At 44.9% G+C, this 23886-nt stretch overlaps 1 protein-coding gene across 1 annotated transcript in view; it reads right to left on the bottom strand.

The window, feature by feature from the left end:
• grip2b (glutamate receptor interacting protein 2b) overlaps positions 1-23886 on the bottom strand; it is a 138940-nt gene that overhangs the window by 21291 nt on the left and 93763 nt on the right. Inside the window, exons 2-9 of the mRNA XM_070841834.1 lie at positions 16042-16119; positions 11830-11965; positions 11154-11299; positions 10561-10647; positions 10035-10110; positions 6508-6653; positions 5316-5463; positions 2744-2913 (exon numbers count right to left, since the gene is read on the bottom strand). Of these exons, the coding sequence (XP_070697935.1) occupies positions 2744-2913; positions 5316-5463; positions 6508-6653; positions 10035-10110; positions 10561-10647; positions 11154-11299; positions 11830-11965; positions 16042-16119 (987 nt within the window). The remainder of the gene's footprint in view (positions 1-2743; positions 2914-5315; positions 5464-6507; positions 6654-10034; positions 10111-10560; positions 10648-11153; positions 11300-11829; positions 11966-16041; positions 16120-23886) is intronic.

Genomic DNA, 23886 nt, shown 5'->3' with positions numbered 1-23886 from the left:
TGTAGTTCAGCACAGTTATTATATCGTATTAGATCATCATAATGGGACGATCTTGTTCTGTTTCCATTTATTAGACCAACACAGAATGCGTGTCTGACGCTGCAGTCCCATCTGTACAGGAGGTTAAAGGAGAAGCTCTTCTGGGGAAACTCCCAGTGAGAGCATCGGCATCCAGTCAGGGCTCACGTCTGACAACCTTCACAGCTTCACGTGTGATTCCTCTCCACACACACACTGATCTCCGCTCTGAAGCCGATCATAAGCTGCCCCGTGCTGCCACATCCATCCAGCAGAGCTTTTGTTTCCTCGACATGTGAGGCGTCTCATCTAAACCGGCCCGCTGGCGGGAGGTCTGACGAGCGCTGGGTGGCCTCAGGGCGACATCTGAGAGACGTGGAAACGTTTTCCTGTCTCATCCTCCCAGAGTAAAGAATAAAGTCATCACGTCCAGCCAAACGCACCGAAGAGACAGATCTGCTGACAGGAAAGGGCTGCAGTCACACACACACACACACACACACACACACACACACACACACACACACACACACACACACACACACACACACACACACACACACACACACACACACCCTGCAAAACCTTTAATCAGTGTCTATTAATAAAGCAGCGGCGGTCTGACCGCAAGGTCTCCTGCAAGGCCATCAGCCTCCTAATGAGCTGTTCACTCCCCAACACACACACACACAACCGTGATTAGAAGGAGGGAAGAATGAATTTAGCTTCACAGAGACAAATGAAGGAGAGGCTAAATGAGATGCGACCTTTCGAGTGTATCTGTGTGTGTGTGTGTGTGTGTGTGTGTGTGTGTGTGTGTGTGTGTGTGTGTGTGGCTGGTTCATGTGTAGCCTCTCCTATTTTCTAAAAATACAGTTTATTGGTCTTTGTTCCTTGAACCAGTGTTGGGGGAAACACTCAGGTAAGACCACACAGTGAAAACACTCTGCTGTACTATGATATCAGTAGATTCTTTTCCTCATTGATTTTACTGTTGAAAGGATTTTGCAGGAAAAATGACTCAATCATCAAATTCATTTTCAATCCACTGATTAATTAACAGCTGATTTCAGCTTTTATTGTTGGGCAGAATACTTTACAACATGTTTTATGTGCTAAAATGTGAACCTGTGAAGTAACTAAAGCTGTCAGATAAACAGGACAAGGTTTCCATCTGAGATGCAGGAGGAGGAGAAGGAAGAAGACGGTGGGACCTGAGTACATGTACTGAGCTACATTCCACCAGCGGCATCAGCACAGATCAGAACAGGAAGAAACAGAGCAGGAGGAGAGGAAGAGTGAGGGATAGAGGAACAAAAGAGAAAAGTTAAGACAAGAGAAGATGAAGGGGACAAGAGGAGAAAAGAGGGAGGAGGAGGAGGCAGAGAGAGGAAGACAAGATGAAAAGAAGAGAGGATGGAGATGAAAGAGAGGAGAAGAAGAGGAGGAGGTTTCAGGTTGGAAGCAGTGTGTGACAGCATGTGAGGGAGCTGTAATGACTTTAATTAAATAGCATCCTGCCTTCACACCTCCTGTCACTCCGTCCTCATTCATCCATCGCTTCTCTTTTCAGCTTTCTCTCTTCCTGCCGTCTTCATGCAGAGATGAAACCTTCCCCTCACACAGACTCCGTCAGGCGGAGGTTTTAGTCTATTTCAGTCTGGAACTTGTCTCTTTTCTGTGTTTATCAGCCTCTTTTTTAAATCCCGCCTCCTCTCACCAGTTTCTAATCAGGTCAGAGAAAACTGCAGCATTAAGAAACACAAACACACGTTTCTCTACCACACGCTCTACATGTGTGTGAACCTGTGTGTACACGTGTTTGGATGCATGTCATGGTGTGTGTGTGTGCTCTCTTGTCACACGTAAAGCCTCCAGCTACGAGGCATTAACCTGGGATAATAAAGCAGCCGCTGGAATCAGCGCTTCCCCTTAAATCCACTGGCACTAATTCTGCCGCAGATGAAGAGCCGTCACTTGGTTACGCATGAAGAAACACTCCTTCCAATAATTAAGCACAAAGTTGCTGTCGCACGCAAAATATTCCTCAGTGGTTGTTTGGCGAGAGGAAAGACACCAGGATGGGAGGAATCTCTGATCTGTTAGAATCTTTGTGGTGGTTTTTACAGGGAGCCTGAATTAAGGAATCTAAACACTGATGTCAGAACTATTGTCTTGTGTTCTTCATGCTGAGGACTAAAAACACGACCTTCTGCAGTTTAAATAGTCACTGACTCTCATTCACTTCAGTACAAAGAGCTCTGGCCGGCTCGCCTCAACAGTAACAGTTTGCATTTGCTCAACTTGCTCTTCATAATAACATAACAATAAGAATATTTAACCATTCAGAGGCATGTGAAGGCCAACGAACCCTCTCCATGAAGGGAGCTCATGTGGCAGGAAGGTTCCCACAGACTGCATCCCAACCTCCAGTTGCTCTTAGATCCCAAAATCTAAAAGGTGAAAAGTGTTTCTTGTAACAAACAGAGAGGACGTGGAGCTCACAGAGACACAGCTGGGACACCCACCTGTGTCGTACTGGGACACCCACCTGGGACACCCACCTGTGTCGTACTGGGACACCCACCTGTGTCGTAATGGGACACCCACCTGTGTCGTACTGTGACACCCACCTGTGTCGTGCTGGGACACCCACCTGTGTCGTACTGGGACACCCACCTGTGTCGTACTGGGACACCCACCTGTGTCGTACTGGGACACCCACCTGTGTCGTGCTGTTTCCCAGTCAGCCTCGTTTGATGGGACGGGAGGATTTCTAGCTTCACCAGTTCTGTCGTGCTTGCTAGAAGCTGCGTAGCCTCCAGGACCGTACAGTGTTCTGTCGACGTCCCGTCTATGGACAGCAGGTGATCTCCGGCATGCAGCGCTCCACATCTGGTGAAACACAGGTGAGGACGTTAGGGGAGGAAACTGACTGCAACAACACACGAGAGACGGAACAAGTGGTTTCTTTGCTGCCGCTTTTTCTAAACCTCAGTTCGACGGTGGAGTTCCCCAGAGGAGCTACTGTGGTCTGCTGAGGAGACACACCCACACTTCTTTATAGACTGATACCGACCAATCAGAGGACGCTTCTTCATAGACTGATACTGACCAATCAGAGGACGCTTCTTTATATAGACTGATACCGACCAATCAGAGGACGCTTCTTTATACAGACTGATACCGACCAATCAGAGGACGCTTCTTTATAGACTGATACCGACCAATCAGAGGACGCTTCTTTATACAGACTGATACCGACCAATCAGAGGACGCTTCTTTATAGACTGATACCGACCAATCAGAGGACGCTTCTTTATACAGACTGATACCGACCAATCAGAGGACGCTTCTTTATAGACTGATACCGACCAATCAGAGGACGCTTCTTTATATAGACTGATACCGACCAATCAGAGGACGCTTCTTTATAGACTGATACCGACCAATCAGAGGACGCTTCTTTACAGACTGATACCGACCAATCAGAGGACGCTTCTTTATAGACTGATACCGACCAATCAGAGGACGCTTCTTTATAGACTGATACCGACCAATCAGAGGACACCGACACATTCTCAAAAGTTTCCATGAACTTTTTTAAACACACATGCATGAAATTATGGTAAATTATTTAAACAAATTATTCCCAAAAATCAGTCATTATATGAGCCGAGTCAGCTAACACTAAAATCTATCTTATTAACTTAATTGCTTTAGAAAACCAAGATTTATTAGTATTCTCTCACACCTCAGAGAACAAAGATATGAGCCTGAAATTAGGTCACACTGTGGTACATTATGAATCTATCTTCTAAAAACACTTTCTGAGCAGAAACACTTGTTTGTCTTCAGTTTGACGAACCACATGCAGGCTACACATGTTTTTCTCAGCGTGATGCAGAGAAGATCCGTCTGGTGTTTCTGCCTTTCAGACTGCGGTTCAGAGTTTAAAGATGATTCTGTAACCATGTGGGAATGAAAAGTGACAGAACCTGGACCTCCACAGGAACCTGATCGCCTGACTTTAGTGCTCGTTTGAGCACTGACACGAAGTTCAAGTGCTTCATGTATATTTTAGAGGCAGACTGAGGCTGGGGGCCGTATCCCGTCTCCTGCTGTCTGTGCTAGTTATACTGCAGACAGGGAGAATATGCTGCTTCAATATGCAGCCGCTGCAAATCTGCAACCCAAACTGCATAGATTTGGTTTGGATATTAATGACGTCACAAGTTCTCTAACCGGAAAACTGAGTGGATGTAAATGCTGCTTCCTGCCTCCAAATAACACATTTCCATAAGAATGATCCAACATGAAGTGAAAATGCCTTCATATAAATGAACTAACCCTTCTTTGAATCACATAACAAAACAATATTCAAAATGGATTTGATCAACTGTGAAGCAGCGGATGAGTAAAAACTGTCCTGAGTTTTGTCTGCAGGTGTTCACCTCCCCCAAGAAACAACATCTGGATACCCTTTCAAAATAAAGCCCACTGAGAAACACTTCAGGTGACGGCACCAAAACTAACGTGGCATTTTTCTAAATTTAGGACAAGATGATGATTTGGGTTGAAATAAGTGCGTTAATTACAGAAGTGAAGTAACAGTGTCTTGTTTTCTTTATGAGATTAACATAAAAGGACAGATTATTTCTTCACAATATAAATCAGCTGAGACCAAAAGGCAAGAAATGACACAATAAAAGCAAAAACTGAGTCGCGATGAAACGTGAAACGGTGTCAGACATCGGTGTTGTTCACACTCCATGTGGTGAGACCAGGCTGAGCCAAATGGTGCTTTTCCACTAGTACCTACTCGACTCGGTCTTTCTGGTTCTCCACCAGGTGATAGTACCAGGTACCAGGTACTATTTTAGTACCTCTTCTGCCGGGGTTCTAAGCGAGCTGAGTCGAAAATGTCTGCCGGTAAACCAACACCGTGGTCCAACGAGTTCTTAGTTGTGTTGTGTGTCGCATACAAATGACGTCAGAGCAGTTTCGGCCCACATTGCTATGACGACTATGACGACCCTGCCCACGTTGAGGTGGAACTCAATTGTAATGGAAAACCAACCAAACCGCGTCGAGCCGAGTCGATTAGGTACTAGTGGAAAAGCACCAAAAGAGGCGAGTCGCTGCTGCTTTAAGCCTCAGGAGAGCACATGGTGATAACTGAGGGAAGCATGGATCAGCTCAGAGCTTCTCTCATCTGAAGTTTATTAGAAGTCAGACATGCTGTAGTGTACTGTGTGTGTGTGTGTGTGTGTGTGTGTGTGTGTGTGTGTGTGTACCTGTCCACCACGCTGCCAGGTTTAACCCGGTCGATGACGATGACCTGCTTGTTTCGATGATTGGCTGACGTCAGCGTGATGCCCAGTGTTGCTCCTGGCGACTTGGCAATTTCCACTAATAGCGGACCGGAGGCGTTTGTTACCGTGTCTGTTTGGGGAAACGGGTTCAGTGAATCATTCGGCTCTTTGTGTGACCGGACGCACGGCAAACAACCACAGAGCACTTTTCAACCTCTGTATCACCAGCAGCGCCACCACATGTGATGACCGGGGACTCTTTGCAATGCATTCTGGGAGAGTCAGATCAAGCATCAAGTCTGAGGCGGCAAACAAAGATGGCAGCGACGAAAAGCACCACAGCCAGATTTTAATCTCAGTGACATTTTAGTAAAGAGGAGGAACGAGTGAGTGAGTGTGTGTGTGTGTGTGTGAGTGTTTCTATGACTGTGTGTGTGTGTGTGTGTTTCTATGACTGTGTGTGTGTGTGTGTGTGTGTGTGTGTGTGACTGACTGTGTGTGTGTGTGTGTGTGTGTTTCTATGACTGTGTGTGTGTGTGTGTGTGTGTGTGTGTGACTGACTGTGTGTGTGTGTGTGTGTGTGTTTCTATGACTGTGTGTGTGTGTGTGTGTGTGTGTGTGTGTGTGACTGACTGTGTGTGTGTGTGACTGACTGTGTGTGTGTGTGTGTGTGAGTGTGTGTGTGTGTGTGTGTGTGTGTGTGTGTGTGTGTGTGTGTGTGTGTGTGTGTGTGTGAGTGTGTGTGAGTGTGTGTGTGTGTGTGTGTGTGTGTGTGTGAGAGTGTTTCTATGACTGTGTGTGTGTGACTGACTGTGTGTGTGTGTTTCTATGACTGAGTGAGTGAGTGTGTGTGTGTGTGAGTGTTTCTATGACTGTGTGTGTGTGTGTGTGACTGGGTGACTGAGTGTGTGTGTGTGTGAGTGTGTGAGTGTTTCTATGACTGTGTGTGTGTGTGTGTGTGTGTGTGTGTTTCTATGACTGAGTGAGTGAGTGTGTGTGTTTGTGTGACTGAATGACTGTGTGTGTGTGTGTGTGTGTGACTGACTGTGTGTGTGTGTGTGTGACTGACTGTGTGTGTGTGTGTTTTGATAACTGACTGTGTGTGTGTGTGTTTTGATAACTGACTGTGTGTGTGTGTGTGTTTCTATGACTGTGTGTGTGTGAGCTCTCTCACCCATGATGGTGACGTCGTACTCTATCTGGAACAGAGCCTCCTGGCCGCACTGAGCCAACACGCTGAGGGCGTCGCTGTGGTTGGCGTTGTGCAGCGGAACGCCGTCCACGCTGAGGAGACGATCACCGGGGCGCAGCGTGCCCTCCCTGAACACACACACACACACACACACACACACACACACACACACACACACACACACACACACACACACACACACACACACACACACACACACACACACACAGGTAGAACAGTGATTAAAGATGAGAATTCAGAAGCAGAAAGCTGAAAACAACAAACTGCTTCCTTTCTTCCTTATTGCTGCTTATCTCTTCTTCTCTTTTCTTCTCATTAATCTTTTATCCAGTGTGGTCTCGCTCTGACCCCTCCAGCCTGGATTGGGACCAACACAAGAAAAACAGATCACTGCTCTGACTTCCTGCATCTCTTTCACCTGATGAGTTCTGGATGGAAGCTTAATTATTGGTACCAACACTGAAATGATTAAAAAAGTTTTACTTCAAAAGTCAAATCAAAAGATCATGACGAAGAAAACCTTTTTCAACCACAGCCCTTCTCTGTCACCTCCCCTCATCTTATTTATCTCCTCCCTTCTTCTTATTTCTTTAATTTCTCTTCTCTTACTTCCCCATCCTTCTTCTTCAGCCATCATTACTGCTTAACACGAACACAGAGGAACATTAAGATGACAGATGATACCGCCAAGCTTCACGGCACACAACATTACACAACACATCCAGATTAGACATCAGGTCATGTGATCTGGTTTCATGTAAATTATGCTAATTTCCTGGTCTACAGAAACCCTTTGTAGAGGCACATTTCAGGCAATTATCAATTCCTCCAAATATGGATATGCAGCACTTTTAATTTTTCATCCGTGCTGCAGTGAGAGATGCTTTCTGCTCGATGCCTCGGTGTGAGTAACACCGAGCCGCCGCCATCGCAGCAGCCAGGAGTTGTAAAGTATGACGCCAATAGTCCCGAAGCTTTCCAACAACATGATGCAAGCTGAGACCAAAAAGCTTCATCGAGGATAGAAACGGGTCACGTGACACAAGCATCTTAAAAGGAATGAGGTTTCACAGGGAACGTGTGGAAACCAATAAAAGTCTGTCAGAAGAACAGATCTACCTGACGAACAGGTGGACAGAGACGCAGCCAGAACAGCTTTTACACAACAAAAACACTGCAGCCCACATGTTCACTGCACTTTGATCAGGATCTCAATCTTTTGTTGCACTGACAGAAATGGTACACCACCCACAGCTGTTATTTTAGGAGTTCAGGGTGGATTTAACAGTGTTTTAGGGTGGATTTTCCCTTTAACATAAACAGTTGGTTGAAACAAAGTCTTAAGGACTTCGCTGACATTCAGCCCGCTGGAGGCCTGCAGGCTCTCGGTCTTTTTCCTCTTCACATGATGCTGCAGTAAAAACAGACTCTTTGTGCTCCGGCATAAAGCAGCACGGCTCCCCGGCACTCTCGGAGCTGGTGCTTTAATTCCCACCGGGTAATGCTCAAAATGTGGGCACTCCTGGGACTGTATGCTGCTGTGGATTAAGTTTTCTCCAATTGGCATATAAATGGGATATAAAGCAGCATGAATATCTCATTCGTTTCCCCTGGACTGACCCACATTTTGAAGATGATTTTCTTTAGAGGGGTGTTTGATGAGCTTCGGGGCAAAATAACTCAATAGTAAGATAGAATTTAATCTGGGTCTTGTTCCAGTCAGTCATCTGTGGAGGATCAACCAGAATAAGACTGTATGTAGTGTAAACCCAGCAGCTTTGGTTGGCACTGAAACAGCTGTGGAGATGTTACATCTGTAGAAGCATCACTGATGTTATTCTGTCCTCATTTACTGCTGCATGCAGTTTTTCCACAGACAGTGGCCACTACCACAAAAATAGCATCTCCTTCTAAAGTCTAGCATCAAATGATTAAAGCTCCTGAGTGATCAGAGAACAGAGCTACACTTCACATCTTTAATCTTTCCCTTCTCTCTTCACACAGCAGAGCTTTAGGAGGAGGACGTGTCCACTGTGACATCGCTCACTGGTTTGTGGACAGTTGTTCTGAAGCTCCCCCCCTCTTCCTGGTCTATCTTCCTCTAAGTGGACCATAATTTACTAAATGAACTTCCTGCTGTGTTGAAGAAGACTGTAAGAGTTTATGAGAACACGAGTCGACTTCTCACTTGATTTATTAGCTCAGTAGAGTCCTATCGGCTCATCTGGTCACCACTGTTTTATATCAGACTGGGCTCAGGTTACTTCTGGAGAAGGTGTGTTTGTCTCAGCTGGATGGATCTAAATGTGCTGGACTCAAACATCACTATTAATGCTCATGAACGAGTCTTTGGGCCTGAGGAGAACATCGGCTTCAAACCAGGACAATACACCAATGAGGTGATGGCTGCACTAAAGTAATGTGCCCTCAGGTAGCGTCCAAACACATTTTCAGTAAAGACACAACTCAGTTTCATCCTGTTTTATTTATTCCACTTGATGACTCAGCTTGTTTTTCCTGCATCATTAGAAAGTATGAAAGTATGAAGTACCTTGCTCCTGACCAAAAGATGTGCAGCAGGTTAAAATGGCATCTCATGCTCCTCAAACAGGAAGTGGAAGAGACCATCTGTCTGCGTTCATGGGGGGGGGTCCACCTCCCACCATCCGCACCAAACCAATGTTTTTTTTTTTTATATTTGTTCAAAAAATATAAATGCTTTTATCTGTGTGTTTGGGTTAAATCTTAACTATGTAGTATAGTTTATTTCTGTACTTCTGTGAGGGAGAGGATGTGTGAATACCCCCCCCTGCACCGGCGTCAAACTCCTTGTTTGCTTGTACAAACTTGACCTAATAAAGTTGATTCTGATCCTGATTCTGATTCTGATGATACTGATAAATCCATCGTCTGTGTCCAGCACGGAGCTCATTTCATGGTATTCTGACATCTTTCTCCCACTGACAACACGAGGTCTGAATTTCTGTGGATGACTTCCCTGAGTGGACGTACGGCGGTCAGATCGCTGCTGCGTTACAGTCGAAGAGCCGACATTTACATGAAAATGTGACGTATTGTTTATTCAGTATGAAGCCTGAGACAGACACATGATGACAACGTTAAAGAGATATGAGATGATTCATGCTGCTGCAGCTATGAGTAACACACACAACTGTCAACAGACCAGTGACAGTCACAGGACATGACACCGTTATCCCTGGGCTTTCTACGCATGAAGGCACAGGCCAATCTCCCAAACTCCTGACTGGAGCTGGCCGAGTCGTGCTGCTCTTAGATTAAACTCAGAGCCCCTCTGGCTTTTACCTTTTTTGGAAGTTATTGGCCTTTTCACCTCTAAAACAGACCCTGTGATGCCTCTCTTTAGCCCCTACTGTATACGTCTCAGTGTAACTGTGTGTGTGTGTGTGAATATGAACACTGCAGCATATGTGGGTTAATGACTGCGTGAGTGTGCAGGCAGCACGTACCTGTCTGCAGGCCCACCTGGCCTGACGTAGGTGACCACTAGGGGGCGTGACTTGTGCCAGTCCTCGTGGGTACCACCTGCAAGCAGAGGACAAGGTGATTATCAGAGTAAACAGTGGAAGGTGTTGGCCTCCTGCAGACAGAACATGAATCTAAAGTGTCGCTGTGTGGTTTAGTCATGGTCAGCAGAAATCATTCACTGTAACCTTCCTCTGAACTATCTATTACTATCTACTAACTATTTGTGTATCATGTTGAAGGAGACCTGGTGTTTCTCCCCCTGGTCCCTCTCTGTCCTCATCCTGGTGTCTGAGTGACTGGTAGGTAGTAAAAGTGTTGGAACTGGTCCAGTAGATCACCTCAGCCAGCAGCCACCAAACGGGCTGCAATGGCTGCAACGTGATCCTTTGGGACAACTGCACCTGATCACAGTAGGTCCACTAAAAGAGCTTGTTTGATCCACTGACTCAGAGTGTTATTCTAAAAATCTCAAACTTACAGTCATTTACTTATTTGTATGGATGTTACCTCTCATGACGAAGCCAAAGCTGCTCCCTTCTTTGTGCAAACAGATGTCGATTGTCTTTGATATAACCCCTGAGGTGCTGTCTGGTGCTTTGAGAAGGAGAGAGAGAGACAGGGAGGGGTGGGGTTATTAACTTTAGTGAAAGAGTGAGAAACGTAGTGTAGAGGAATTTACTTCTGTACAATTAAAGGATTAAGGCCCAATTTTTGTGACTGGAAGGTAGTAAAAGTGTTGGAACTGGTCCAGTAGATCACCTCAGCCAGCAGCCACCAAACGGGCTGCAATGGCTGCAACGTGATCCTTTGGGACAACTGCACCTGATCACAGTAGGTCCACTAAAAGAGCTTGTTTGATCCACTGACAGGCTCAGAGTGTTATTCTAAGTGTGTGACAGCATCATGGAAAGGATCCCTACAGAGAGAGACCTGGAAGATCCTTTTGGTTTAACCACAAACAGCCGTTATATCTTTATATTTCTATATATTGATCAGGTGCGGTTGCCCCAGTATTACTTTGCTGTCCCAACCACCTACCAGCCACCTTGTCAGACCTGCAGACAGGTGTGAGCAGTGCTGATGTTGGACTGGACATGTACCTGTGGGGGGCAGCTCATACTCCACCTCCAGCAGAACTCTCTCTCCTACGTTCTTCAGTAAGCTGATGATTTCTTCATGCCGCAGTTTGGTCAGATTGATGCCGTTCACGGACTTAATGTAGTCACCGACATTTAGCTGGTCACTCCTGAACAGAAAAGGGACATTTCACGCGTTGTGTCTCAGCATTGTAATGTTTTCATGAGTCATTTAACACCATTTGCTTTGCGAAAATGTCAGACTGACACATTCTCAGTACACGGTCAAGTTAGAATTATTAATATTACAATGTCCAGTTACACTTTCAAAATAAAGCTTGATGAGGAACCACTGTGTCGACGTTCAGAAATCAGTTTAGGCACCAAAAGCCACCTTTCCAGTCCTTTAGACCGCTCAAAGCGCTCCAACACTACTCTCACATGCATTCACATGCAATCACACATCGAAGCGCAGCTCTGGGAAGACGTCGGGGTTCATCTTTCACATATATATGTGTGTGTGTGTGTATATATAATATATTTAATATATATATATATATATAAAGCGACACACTCTCTCTGAAGAATATCAGTCAGTCAAGACTAAATGCCGTCGACGACACATGAAAAGCAGAAATGCATCGACACGATAAGTGAAGTGTCCTTAAAAGTGAGTGCTATTCATCTGTGTTACGCCCACCTGGCCGCCAGTCCTCCAGGCCGCAGGTTCGATACCCGCGGTTTCCCATCCTTGTCGGTTCCTCCTGAGATGGTGAGGCCCAGTGTGCTGCCCTCCTTCTTCACCAGCTCCACCATGGTCACCCCCCGCAGAGCTTCTAACCAAAAACACACACACACATAAAGACAAATACACACATACACACAAAACAGGGAACGAGGACACAAAATACAGCAGAGAGATACATGGTTAGTGGCCGCCCTCCGTCCTCTCTGTATCCCAGATTAAAGGGAAGCCGAGATACAAGAAGATAAACTAAGAGACGTTTGCTGCTGCGTGTCCTTGAGTGAGACACCGATCTTCTTCCTGCTCAATATAAGCCAGTCAGCTGAAATGAATGAAAGTTAAATGTGAAGATCAGATAAGATAAGCATCAGTTAATGAGAATTAACAAAGCCTCTTTGTTCCATGCTGTCATTGCTCTTGAATAGGTTCTGGCAGGGAGGAAAGGTTAAAGCACATCATCAGTAACGGCCAATATAAATAACGGTCACACCGCTCTTCATTATGTGCATGAAAACAGATTCTCTATGACAGAGACAAGACTTTATGAAGAGATAAAACATTACATGTAGTAGATTATTTAGACAGCAGACTGCTTGTTACTGTACATGCTACAGTTTAGACGGATTTCAGTAAATTAATTCAGATTAAAATCAAATCAACCACCAAATTAAAGGAAGGTAGATCAGAACAAAGGGAGGCTCAAATGCAATTATTAAATAATCACACTGACTATTAAAATCTAACATAATATAATGTGTGATGGATTCGTCGCCTCATACTGAAACATCAGAATATGCTGATTTCCAATGAAGCCCAAAACTACATATATGATCCTCTCAGCGCCCTCTCTTCAGACAGCATAGCAGCAGATGATTTAAGTTAAGTTGTGAGGTTCAAGGACGCAAAGTTACGCTACGTGATGTATGTCAGTCCATCCATCCCATCCTCCTCCCTACATGGATTCTGCTGCTGTTCATCACCTGACTGCCTCCTTTGCTCTCCTCATAATCACCACGACCGCTAGAGGTCACCAATGTAAATACAGATCGCTCTGGCCCCTGTGAAAGAGCGAGGATGGGCAGAGTCACGTAGGTTCATCAGGTCAGAGGACATGTTTTTGTCGTAACAGGAGTCTTTAGACATCTTTTTACTGTAACAGGTTCCACAGTGTCACATTGAGGATACAAATAATATGTCCATACATCTGTTACTTTACTCATCTGTGCTGATATAATAAATTTATACCTTACAACAGTGTGTCCATAAGAAATATATATCTGGGGGCCATCTTCAAGCCACGTAGAGAACCAGAGAGAACAGAAACCAGGACTGCTGATCAACAGTCGGTAGCTTGTGTGAAGCTACAACCATCCACCAAACCCACTGAAGGGGGTTCTCTGTGGACTGCGGTAACGAGGAGGGAGGGATGGTGGACTCTCACCAGTTTCAGCAGAAGGACTGAAAACTATTGTACAGTGCTATATTCCCTCAACACTTAATTAAACGACTGTATAAACAAAGGCATCACAATATCCTGAAAAATTACATGTAACCTCTTTTCTAACAGCAGCATCCAGTTACTGTGGGGCTGCGTCGAGGCCCGAGGAGGTAAACAACTTAATGGGCTGACTGGGGAGCAGCGCTGCAGGGCTGCAGAGCTCGCTGCACCTTCGTCCTTCTGGTGCTTTGAAGTTAAGAGTTCATGGTAAAAGTTTCTCCATGACTGCGTGCAGTTATCTGACACTTCATCAAAACATAACCAGGTTGTGTCCACATCATCGGGCAGCCTCTGAAGATCAAACTTTGAGCAATAATCAATAACTCATCAGATATGGCAGCTCTGTCAGTGGGCCGACTCCTCGAGCTACGACGCTGTAGGTTCCCTCTGGTGTGAGTCTGCACGACTGCACATCAAACCTCTGACAGGAAGTCAGAGTGACCGTGCAGGTGTCCGGAAAGTCTTCCTCACTTGTTATTGTCTCACACGGGAGATTATACAAAGTGGATGCTTTGTGCTTGTGATGGTCCCGAACAGATTATCACTTGTCAGGGAGGAAACGCCCCTGAAGAAACACTTTGGCTGCACCTGGTCGGTGGGAGAGGACACTTGGATCCTTAAGAAAAAATGTATAAAATGTCCCCAGACTAACTGCTGCACTTCTTTCTATATGTTTGTGTTCATATATATTGCACAATGTTTGTGCTGATCAAACAGCATCATGAAAACTGTGTCTCTACGGTGAAATCCTCTACAGGAGGTTTGGACAAAGGTTTAGGAGTACAGGTTTGGTCTTTGGTGACGATCACAGTTACATCAAGTTAAATAAACATAAATCTGCCGTGTGAAGATGTTCTCTTGCCCCTCTGGCGGTGAGAGTAACTACATATGAACACTGTTGACGTGTGCTTATGGCACATGTAGGAAAATAACAACTAAAGGTGAAATAATCTGGTGTTAATGGAATATCACTGGTCAACGAGCGACCTGAGGGCCAATCTGATAACAGCCTGGTACAACAGGCAGGAATGACCTCCCACCTTCTCATCACGGGCCAGTACGCAGTTAGTACTGATAACAGACCAAATCTGAGCAGTAAACATTAGAATATAATTAATATATGAAATGATAAGGAATGAAATTCAGTTGGGATTATACAGGGAGATTGACAGCAGCAGTGTGTGTGTGCAGATTAAAAGAACACCGCGAGTTTAAACATTTCTGGGGTTTCAGAGCAGCTGGGTGACAGACAGACAGCCGTCCTCCCATTTGTCTGAATTTGTATCAATATCATTTACACACACACACACACACACACACACACACACACACACACACACACACACACACAAACACACACACACACACACACACACACACACACACACACACACACACACACAGATGAGATGAAGCTTTGCTGTGATAGATGGCTAGATTAGGTAAATCCCCCAGACGACACTGAGGATCAGTGAGGTGCTTCACACCACAGTTATCACACACACACACACACACACACACACACACACACACACACACACACACACACACACACACACACACACACACACACACACACACACACACACACACACACACACACACACTGCTTGTTCTGCTCATATTTGCATAAAAGCACCAAAGCTTTTACAAATGTAGTTTGATGCTGTGAACATCCTCTGAACTGAATCCATCACAAAATAGGTTTTTGCTCCACAGATGCAGAACCGACCGTGTTGGGATTCATAAAGTTTTATCTACGGCTACGCAGGGAGATACAGAATCCACACGAGAAGATCTTTACAGAGAGAGAGAGTCGTGAAACGGCTTCTTAAACAGAGAACTGAGGAAAGTTCTTTCATGTCTACTAATGATCAGGCAAAGGGAGAAAGTCTGAATATCATCCATCTCAAAGAAACACACACACTGAGTAATAGTGAAAAGGAAACAGACAGAGGCAACAGCTATGTGGCTACGACGGAGACAAACACAAAGGTGACACTGGAACGGAGCATGGAGCCGAGTTATGGAGCCATGAAGACAGATTAGGACGACAACAGAAACAGAAAACGGAGGAGATGTGATGTGTGAAAGAAGAAAGCAAAGAAAACCAGAATGGAATTTGAAACAGAGCATCATTTTTTACTATGGGACACTATCCTTCTACAAAGATCACCTGAGCCAGCAGCACAATCCTTTAGCCTTTAGACAGACTGTAACAACCTTTCTGTTTAACCAGAAACAGCCGTACAGTAATTTGACCTCACAGAACTTTGGTGCTTTAAAGGGTTAGTTCCCTTTAAAACACCAAAGTCACAGAATAACTCAAACACACTGACTGATGGAGGCAGCAGCTCCTGTGTCCTGTTCTCTAAAACCCCTGTTTTAGTGAATGTAGTCTGGTGTGTGTGCTGTTTGTGGTTAAACCAAAAGGATCTTCCAGGTCTCTCTCTGTAGGGATCCTTTCCATGATGCTGTCACACACTTAGAATAACACTCTGAGCCTGTCAGTGGATCAAACAAGCTCTTTTAGTGGACCTACTGTGATCAGGTGCAGTTGTCCCAAAGGATCACGTTGCAGCATGTTTAGACAGATAGACAGATGGATGGATGGATGGATGGATGATGGATGGATGGATGGATGGATGATGGATGGATGTTGAATATACCTGGTATACTGTGTCTTCTTGCAGCCATGGTGTGTTCAGGCCCAGAGATGTCCTTTGTTTTTCCATACGGCCCGTCATCTGCACAGAACAGAGACACAGCAAAGCTTTAGACGTTTATACGATGTCATACACTATTTCTTTTGGTTTCCATTGTATTCACCCTTGTCCTGCTAAAGAAGCAACATAACCACCATCATAAAACAATATAAATGTCACGTTTGACCTCAGGTGCTTCAACCCTCTGTTGACGGGTGAGTTTGTGGTTATCAAAATGAGCAGGATGATCAAATCAGCAGCGTCAACAACAAGCTGCTCGATGGTGACGACGCTAACAGACTCAGCTGTTAGAGAGACATCATCACTGCCTCCGCCAAAACCTCTCAGCATCAGAAATGTCAGATGGTCTCATACCAGCGTGTGGAAACCAAATGATTCCTGCTCGCTCTGCAGCATCGTACGTGACTGAGAGAGCTGCTCATGCCTGATGCCTGATTTCTTCTCCCTCTTGACCCATGAATCAAATCTCATATGGGCCTCCTCTGCACATTCCCCATGATGGGAAACCAAGCAACGATTCTCCACAGTCCCCCCACACACTGATGGTGAAGAACTTAATGTCCTGGCTGTGCTGTTTGGATATAATGAATTGCAGAAAAACCAAAGCACCATTAAAAAGCTCACTTCCTTTTGTAATTTGTCATTATTATAGGCATGAAGGTGCGCTGGCTTTTTAAGGATTTAGTTCCTTAAGACATTGGTCCTCCTTTATATTGTCGGTTATTATGAATTAGAGAATCCTACAAGCCTCCAACACAGAAAAAGTACTTCCTATTTCTGTTTTTACTTTAATGCCTGTTTTCTTCCACAGATAACCACACTAGTGTTTCTAATATCAGTCCACTCCCAGCTACAAATCCCAGAGTGTGAATCCAAAAGACTTCGGTGAGCCCTAAAAGTTCCACACAGTACCACCTACAGGTGTTTTAGCAAAGAGTCAAGCATGAATACCAACCTGCTGCCACTACCAATGTGTCAAATACAGCAGCTACGCCAGACTATGGCGCTGTAGCACCCCCCCTCCCCCCAGCGTCATTTCTGAACGCGAGTGACAAGAGAGAGGAGGTCAAGGTGGTTGGATGTGTGAAACACAGGACTTCCACACAGCGGACCCCCGTAGTCAACCCTGACTACGTTTTAACTTGCATACATAACTTAACTTGTGTAACTAACATAATTATAACCCAGTTTATCATCTTTTCCTAAACCTAACCGGGCTGCATCCCTTTCACAACGTTACCCACAAGTTCATTATTACCATGACGGCGAAGGTCACCTCACTTCGTCCTTTCATGCACGCCCCAACACTCACACGTATGAAATGATTCTCAGCGAGCTTTATTTTGAAAGAGTGACCAGCCCAGTACATGCGAAGCTGCTGCTGGAGGGAACCAGTAGCGTCATCGTTTGAGGACCAAACAGCTGATTTTGACACTGTGAGGCTGACAAAGTGCAGCAGTGGCTTCAGGTTTCCTCTCTCACTGATCAGGAGCAGCTGCAGGGGATCTTCCTGTCTGAAAGCTGACAAGTGTAAAATTGTTTCATTGTTCATGTAAATTCTTGAAAAACTTCTTTCATATTTCATCTATTTAGGACCATCACAAGTGCAGCTGCATCCACTTTGGATAAACAGTCCAGATCAGTCACTCTAGCTTCCTGTCAGGCCATTTGTAAGGTGCTGATGAAGTTACTCTCCTCCCTGTTATATGTCACAGGGGGAACACATGTCCTGTTTTATCATCTCTAGCAGAGGGATGTGAGGGCTTTAATAATTGATGAGCTATATATTCAGTTCTGCTCTCATCTCCACAGGTGTCTGGTTAAAACTGAACTTTTAAGCTTCTGAATTAGGAGCACAGGCTGCAGTTCTGCAAGCTGTTCTGTTCTCAAGCATCGTCAACCTTCAGATCAGTCAGCCAGCCACTCAAAGGCATTTAGGAGAGACACAGGAGGAGGTCCAAGGGGGGAAAGGGGCTGAAACAGTGACGTGGAAAGTAGAATGTAGTAAGATAACACACACAAATAACTAAGCCTGTAGATGGTGCCAGCGTGCATCATTACTGGAGGAAGGGAGGAGCTTCACATGTGAGCCACCTGCAGGCATGCAGGTTTTAATGTGTTTCCCCGGGCTGTCCTCCTCCTCCTCCTCCTCCTCCTCCTCCTCCTCCTCCTCCTCCTTCTCCTCCTCCGTCTTGTATCTGTGCTTCTTTTGGAGAACGAAGGAGGACGGTCAGAGGAAAACAGTAGAGAAGAGAAGAAATGAACTATGGTATATATCATCTCTAACGCTCTGTAGTCGTTTCATTTGTGTATTTTACATATTTAGCATTTCAGGTGCTCTCTAGGCTGGTGTGACTGACTGATATTTGCCTGTAGGGGGCGATGGCAGCGCACACTATCCACCTGCGTAGGAAAGAACTGTTGCTGCTGCTTTATTTTCTGCCGGCGTGAGAACGAGTCTGGAATAGACGATGCGTGGGGGGGTCACCTTAATCTGTGAACATGTTTCTTACTAAGTGTTTTAGAGTTCATAATTGTAGTTATATTTTGAAGCACTTCGTAATTTCACGTGTTTTAAGGTCTCATCTATGAGGATATTAAGTATCTTGCTAATCCGCACTCTTTAACTCAGTCTGACAGCAGCTGTGGAGCCGAGGCTGTTGTTGTGGCTCTGAGGGGAGAGGATGTGTCCTACTTTACAACCTCTGCTCCATCTGAGGGGTGGGATAACTTTAACAATTCATAAGCCAATTCTCAACTACTTTCATAGCCTCCTGCAGAAGTGTCATTAAGTTCCATTATAATCGGGGACAATTACGCCACAGCTTAATCATAAACGTCTCTGCTAAACTTGCAGAATAAATAAGTATTTCTAATACTTTTCAGCACCTGAAGCTGACTATTTAGCCAGCTTACTATCACCAAATGAGTTAAGCAGTTGGAAAGGATTTTAAAATGCAGAGTGTCCTGCAAAATCCTTTATCTCCTACGCTGTGCTTTTAATTCTTCTTTAAATTACATTCACACTCTGCCTTCAAGTCTCAATTTCACTGTTGCAAAGAAACTGCAATAGTTTGTTTTTGTAGCTGTTGACTCGAGCTCCAGTATGTAGGCCGTGTTTCACGATACTGTCAGCAAGCTTAACTCCTGCTTTTAATTTTACCGCAGTCAGGAAGATGTGATTGGTTAAAACTGTCACTGTGCAGCTTCTTATTCACCCTGTGAGTGCACGGGTTTCCTCCCACACTCCAAAGTCATGCAGCTGAGCTGAATGTGAGACTGAGAGTGTGTGTGAGTCTGAGTGTGTGACCTGTGATGGTCTGGGATCTGATGATCAGCACTGACTACCAGCTACCAGCTCATGTTGTGAACATCTGCTTGCAGGGCTTCTTTCTTCATTCACAAATTCTTATATCATCACGTCCAGTCAAACATTTTCCCATTTCTCATGAACTTGTTGGCCGCTGGAAGCTGCTCTTTAAATGCTGTTCTCATTCAGTCTGTCAGGCTAAGTGTTGGATGATGATTCGCACAACATGAAGCAGTTTTCTTTCCCCCGGAAGAACCTCAAACTTTTATAAATTCAGTTTAATAAATCAGAGTTGAGGTTACTGCAACTCTGAACCTTCTGATCTCCACGAGGACCCCCTGAGTGGCAGCTTAAAGCAGCATTAAAGCTTAACCCTTTAAGGTTCACATCCTGGTGTCTGAATGACTGGTAGGCGCTGAAAGTGTTGGAACTGGTCCAGTAGATCACCTCAGACAGCCAATGGCTGCAGACACGAACAGCAGTCGACCTCGACCTCCTCCCAAGTGGATTTCCTTCATACGACGTCACATTACGGCCGCTAGAGGTCGCCTACGTAAGCAGTGGTGGTTTTAACCTCCTGCTGTGGTCTCTGGTTGACGACGAGCTGTGTCGTCTAACAACTCTGAAATATGCAGCACTTCCTGACTGGTAATGCTTAGAAATCAGTTCCCTTCCCAGCAGTGACGGAGGAAAGGAGGCCATTGTTGTTGTGTCTTGGAGTTTAGCGATCTTCACAGAGGTGTAATAAGTTTAATAATTCATAAGTTGTGGATTCAATTTAGCTTTAAACCGCTTTCATAAGTTATCTGGCTGCCTGCTTTGTTGCTGCTGCGGGGCTGTCACAGTCATAATGGACCCCAGAGGCTGCTCATCAACACACACACACACACACACACACACACTAACATGCACAGCCTCTGGCGGCAGAGTGATGCATACCCAAACATACACCTACATGTGCACAGACACACAACACACACACACAACACAGACAAAAAGAAAAACGTGTATACAGACACACGTGCTGTTAAAGAAACAGTTAACAGGACACACACACACACACACACACACACACACACACACACACACACACACACACACACACACACACACACACACACACACACACACACACACACACACACACACACACACACACACACACACACACACACACACACACACACAGCTTCAGGCCTCTCGGACATCTTGGTGAGTCTTGGTGTCTCAGGTATCAGAACACTACCGGTGTTTTTGAATGGACACACACATCAGCGTCTCTCTGACACATTTTCTTTTTCAGGCCTTTTTCCGCTGCCTTTTCTCTGCAACTCTACCTGATAAATTAGCGTCTCCTGGTGAATAATTTGAATGTGATTAGGCTAATGACTGCCGGCGCTGTCAGCTTACTGAACAGATTGAGCTACAGCCGAGGCGTCGGGACAGACTTTCTACCTGCAGTAGCGGCGCTGGTGTCTTTTCAGTGGGAGACGGTAATGACTTCAGTGTGTCCACCCACCCTGTGTGTGCTACAGGATGGATGCCATCATAAAGATCAACTAACTTTTTCACATTCTTCAAAGTTCAGATTTATCAGCCATGATGTAACAGCAAAGATGTGACTGATGTTTCTGGCACGCATATAACCGACCGGTTTTGTTGTAAGTGGAGACAAAATGTTTTCTCAAAACATGCAGGTGCAGTTTAACATGCAGAGGTTTCCTTCCTGCTGTGTAGTTTTCCTGATGAAGTCTCTTTAACTTTAAGCCATAAGGAGACATCCAGGGCTTATTGAACCATGAGCTGTGACAGCATTTCCCATAAAAAAGAAAAGCCAGTAATATATGATCCATAATAATATCAGTTTAGTTTAGTTTAGTGCTCAGTCACTGCTGTCGGAGTGACTGAATGAAAGTCTGACTGACTGAAACTGTGACTGTGTGTCCCAGCTCACAGTTAACCCCGGCCTCTCCACTGCACACTCATGAATATGAAATGTCATTAAGAGAAATAGAGACAACACACACACACACACACACACACACACACACACACACACACACACACAATAACTGTAGAAGCACAAACTACAGGCGAACAATGTGCTGCTTGTTTTACAGGGCTGTAGGTGAAAAACTCCTCTGGTCAGATTTAAAACATCCAGCTTTATACAGAAACACCTGCGAGGCCTGTGTGTGTGTGTGTGTGTGTGTGTGTGTGTCTGCCTGCATGAAGAGAATACTAACAGACACTGCTCTGTAGTATCTCACAGGATTCCCTTGAGCCTTTACCAAAGCGCATCCACACAAACATTTCATATCCAGATTAATCACACACACCATCTCTTTGTCCTCGGCGCGGGGGTGGGGGGGGGCGTGGGGGGGGCTGTGCTGCCGACACCTGAGATTGAGAGAGATGTGATCGCTGTAGCAGCTCCCTCGCTGCCTCCTCATAATCCTGCGGCACTTTCAGCTTCTCTTCCCCAAACGGCACAACACAATCTGTCTGTGGATTTGAATCATCCAGGTACAAAGACAGGCCCAAACTAAAGTCTGGACCCCCCCTCCCCTCCCCAACCCCCTTCTTCAACAGCATCTAATTAAAGCATCATTTCTATTCTTTGAGATTAGTTTAAATGACTTTAAATCTTTCCATGAAAGTCTCTGCGATAAAACCAAGACTGAAAAGGGAAAAAGTTTCCGAATGTCCAGATTACAAATACGTGTTTCTCTTTCTCAGCATTCAGAGGCCACATGTCAGCAGGTAGCTGTGGTGGGGGCCTTCTTCACACTGACAGGTAGCCAGTGTTCAGAAGTGCACATCACAGAGTCACAGTCATGAGTGAACCCCCCCAGTATGGATCTTATGGGGAAGCAGCAGAACTTTTGTTGCCACACTAAGATAAGCTGCCTGCAGAGATAAAAAGAAACTCCCCCTCTGCAAAAGCTGCAGGACATGTGACCCAGTAAAGAAGAGCACTGGGTCAGAAGTTATTACCAAGAAGAAGGTGTAAAAGAGGCCGTGGACAGCAGGTAAACTAACTGAAGGGGGGCCGTGACCCCACCTGTCTACAGATTAACACCTGCCCAGTAACCCTGGTGTGTTCACAACATGTAGTGTTCACAGGTTTGCATCTCCAGCTGTCTTTTGCACGGTTTCTCCTCCTGCTGCACATTTCTACTGTCTGTGTTTTAATATTTCCCCTAAAGAAACACCACAACAACAGGTCGGGAAATATGCCGTCTGTGTTTGTCTGTCCAGAGTGAGACAGACATACATCTAACGCAGGGGTCACCAACCTTTTAGAAACTGAGAGCTACTTCATGGTACTGAGTCAGACGAAGGGCTACCAGTCTGTCACACTCCTCTGAAATAACAAATGAGCTCAGTTTGCCTTTAGTTATATATTATTATTATTAATGATTAATGATACTCATCTATGTGAAGACACTGATCACGTTAGTGATTTCTCACAATAATTATCAACAATGACTTAACAAGGTGGGAAACAGATAAAATCAATATTACACATTTAATTTCTATTAATCTCAGCAACTGTTTAAATTTTCAGATGATCACTTCTACAACATTTCATAGAACAAATGTTCCATTTTCACTTCCCACTGACAAAGAGCCTTTAAACACATCATCAACTATGTTTGGAAAAGTTATCAATTATGTAATGTTTGAATATTTTTGAATAAATCTTACCACATTTTAAATGAATGAACAAATCTGCGGCATTTTTAACAAAATTATATCTGTTTACATTTCATGAACACACTTTTGAGAATCTTTTACACTTTTAAAAATCAATATTTTTATTTACCGTTGCCATGACACCGCCATATTGCCCCTGACAACATCTGGTATCTGTTTGAAAATGTGGAGCTCTAAACGAGGCTTCGGCTGCTTGTTGGGATTTTTCCTCCGGCCTGGTGAAAACAGACTGCTGCTTACCCAAAGCTGCCTTCAGCTCACGGGCTGTTTCTGCCCGTAGCTTCCCGGTGGGCAGTTAGCATGCTAGTTAGCATGGCAGTTAGCATGCTAGCTCTGTGACCCGTAGTGAAGTGTCTCTCCACATTGAGCCGCTTTGTCGTCGCCCCGCAAATGAGACACACGCAGTTTTCTTTCACAGTAGTAACAAAGAACTCTTCCTCCCATTCACTGTGAAAATGATGAGCTTTCTTTCTTTTTTCTGCCATGTTTTTTGGGTTAGAAACCGCATTCAGCTCCATCATCTCCGCTGCTCCCGCTAGCTTACCCTGCACGAGCGCCAAAGTCTTGTCATGCGCACAACACTGACCTTTGACCTTTGACCTTTGAACTGGAAGAGGTCAGAGTTCACCTAAAACTATCTAAACTAATTATTTTATTTTTAAGATATTGTCATTTTTAAATCTATATAAATGCAAGTGTGATTAAAAAAAGAATAGCAACAGAAAAAAAAAAAATTTTAGTTGTGCTATTTTTAGAAC

The sequence above is a fragment of the Pempheris klunzingeri genome, chromosome 2 (genome assembly GCF_042242105.1).
Source record: "Pempheris klunzingeri isolate RE-2024b chromosome 2, fPemKlu1.hap1, whole genome shotgun sequence".
Classification (NCBI taxonomy): domain Eukaryota; kingdom Metazoa; phylum Chordata; class Actinopteri; order Acropomatiformes; family Pempheridae; genus Pempheris; species Pempheris klunzingeri.
Note: the sequence above shows the minus strand (reverse complement) of the source record. Positions and strands in the feature narration are given on the sequence as shown.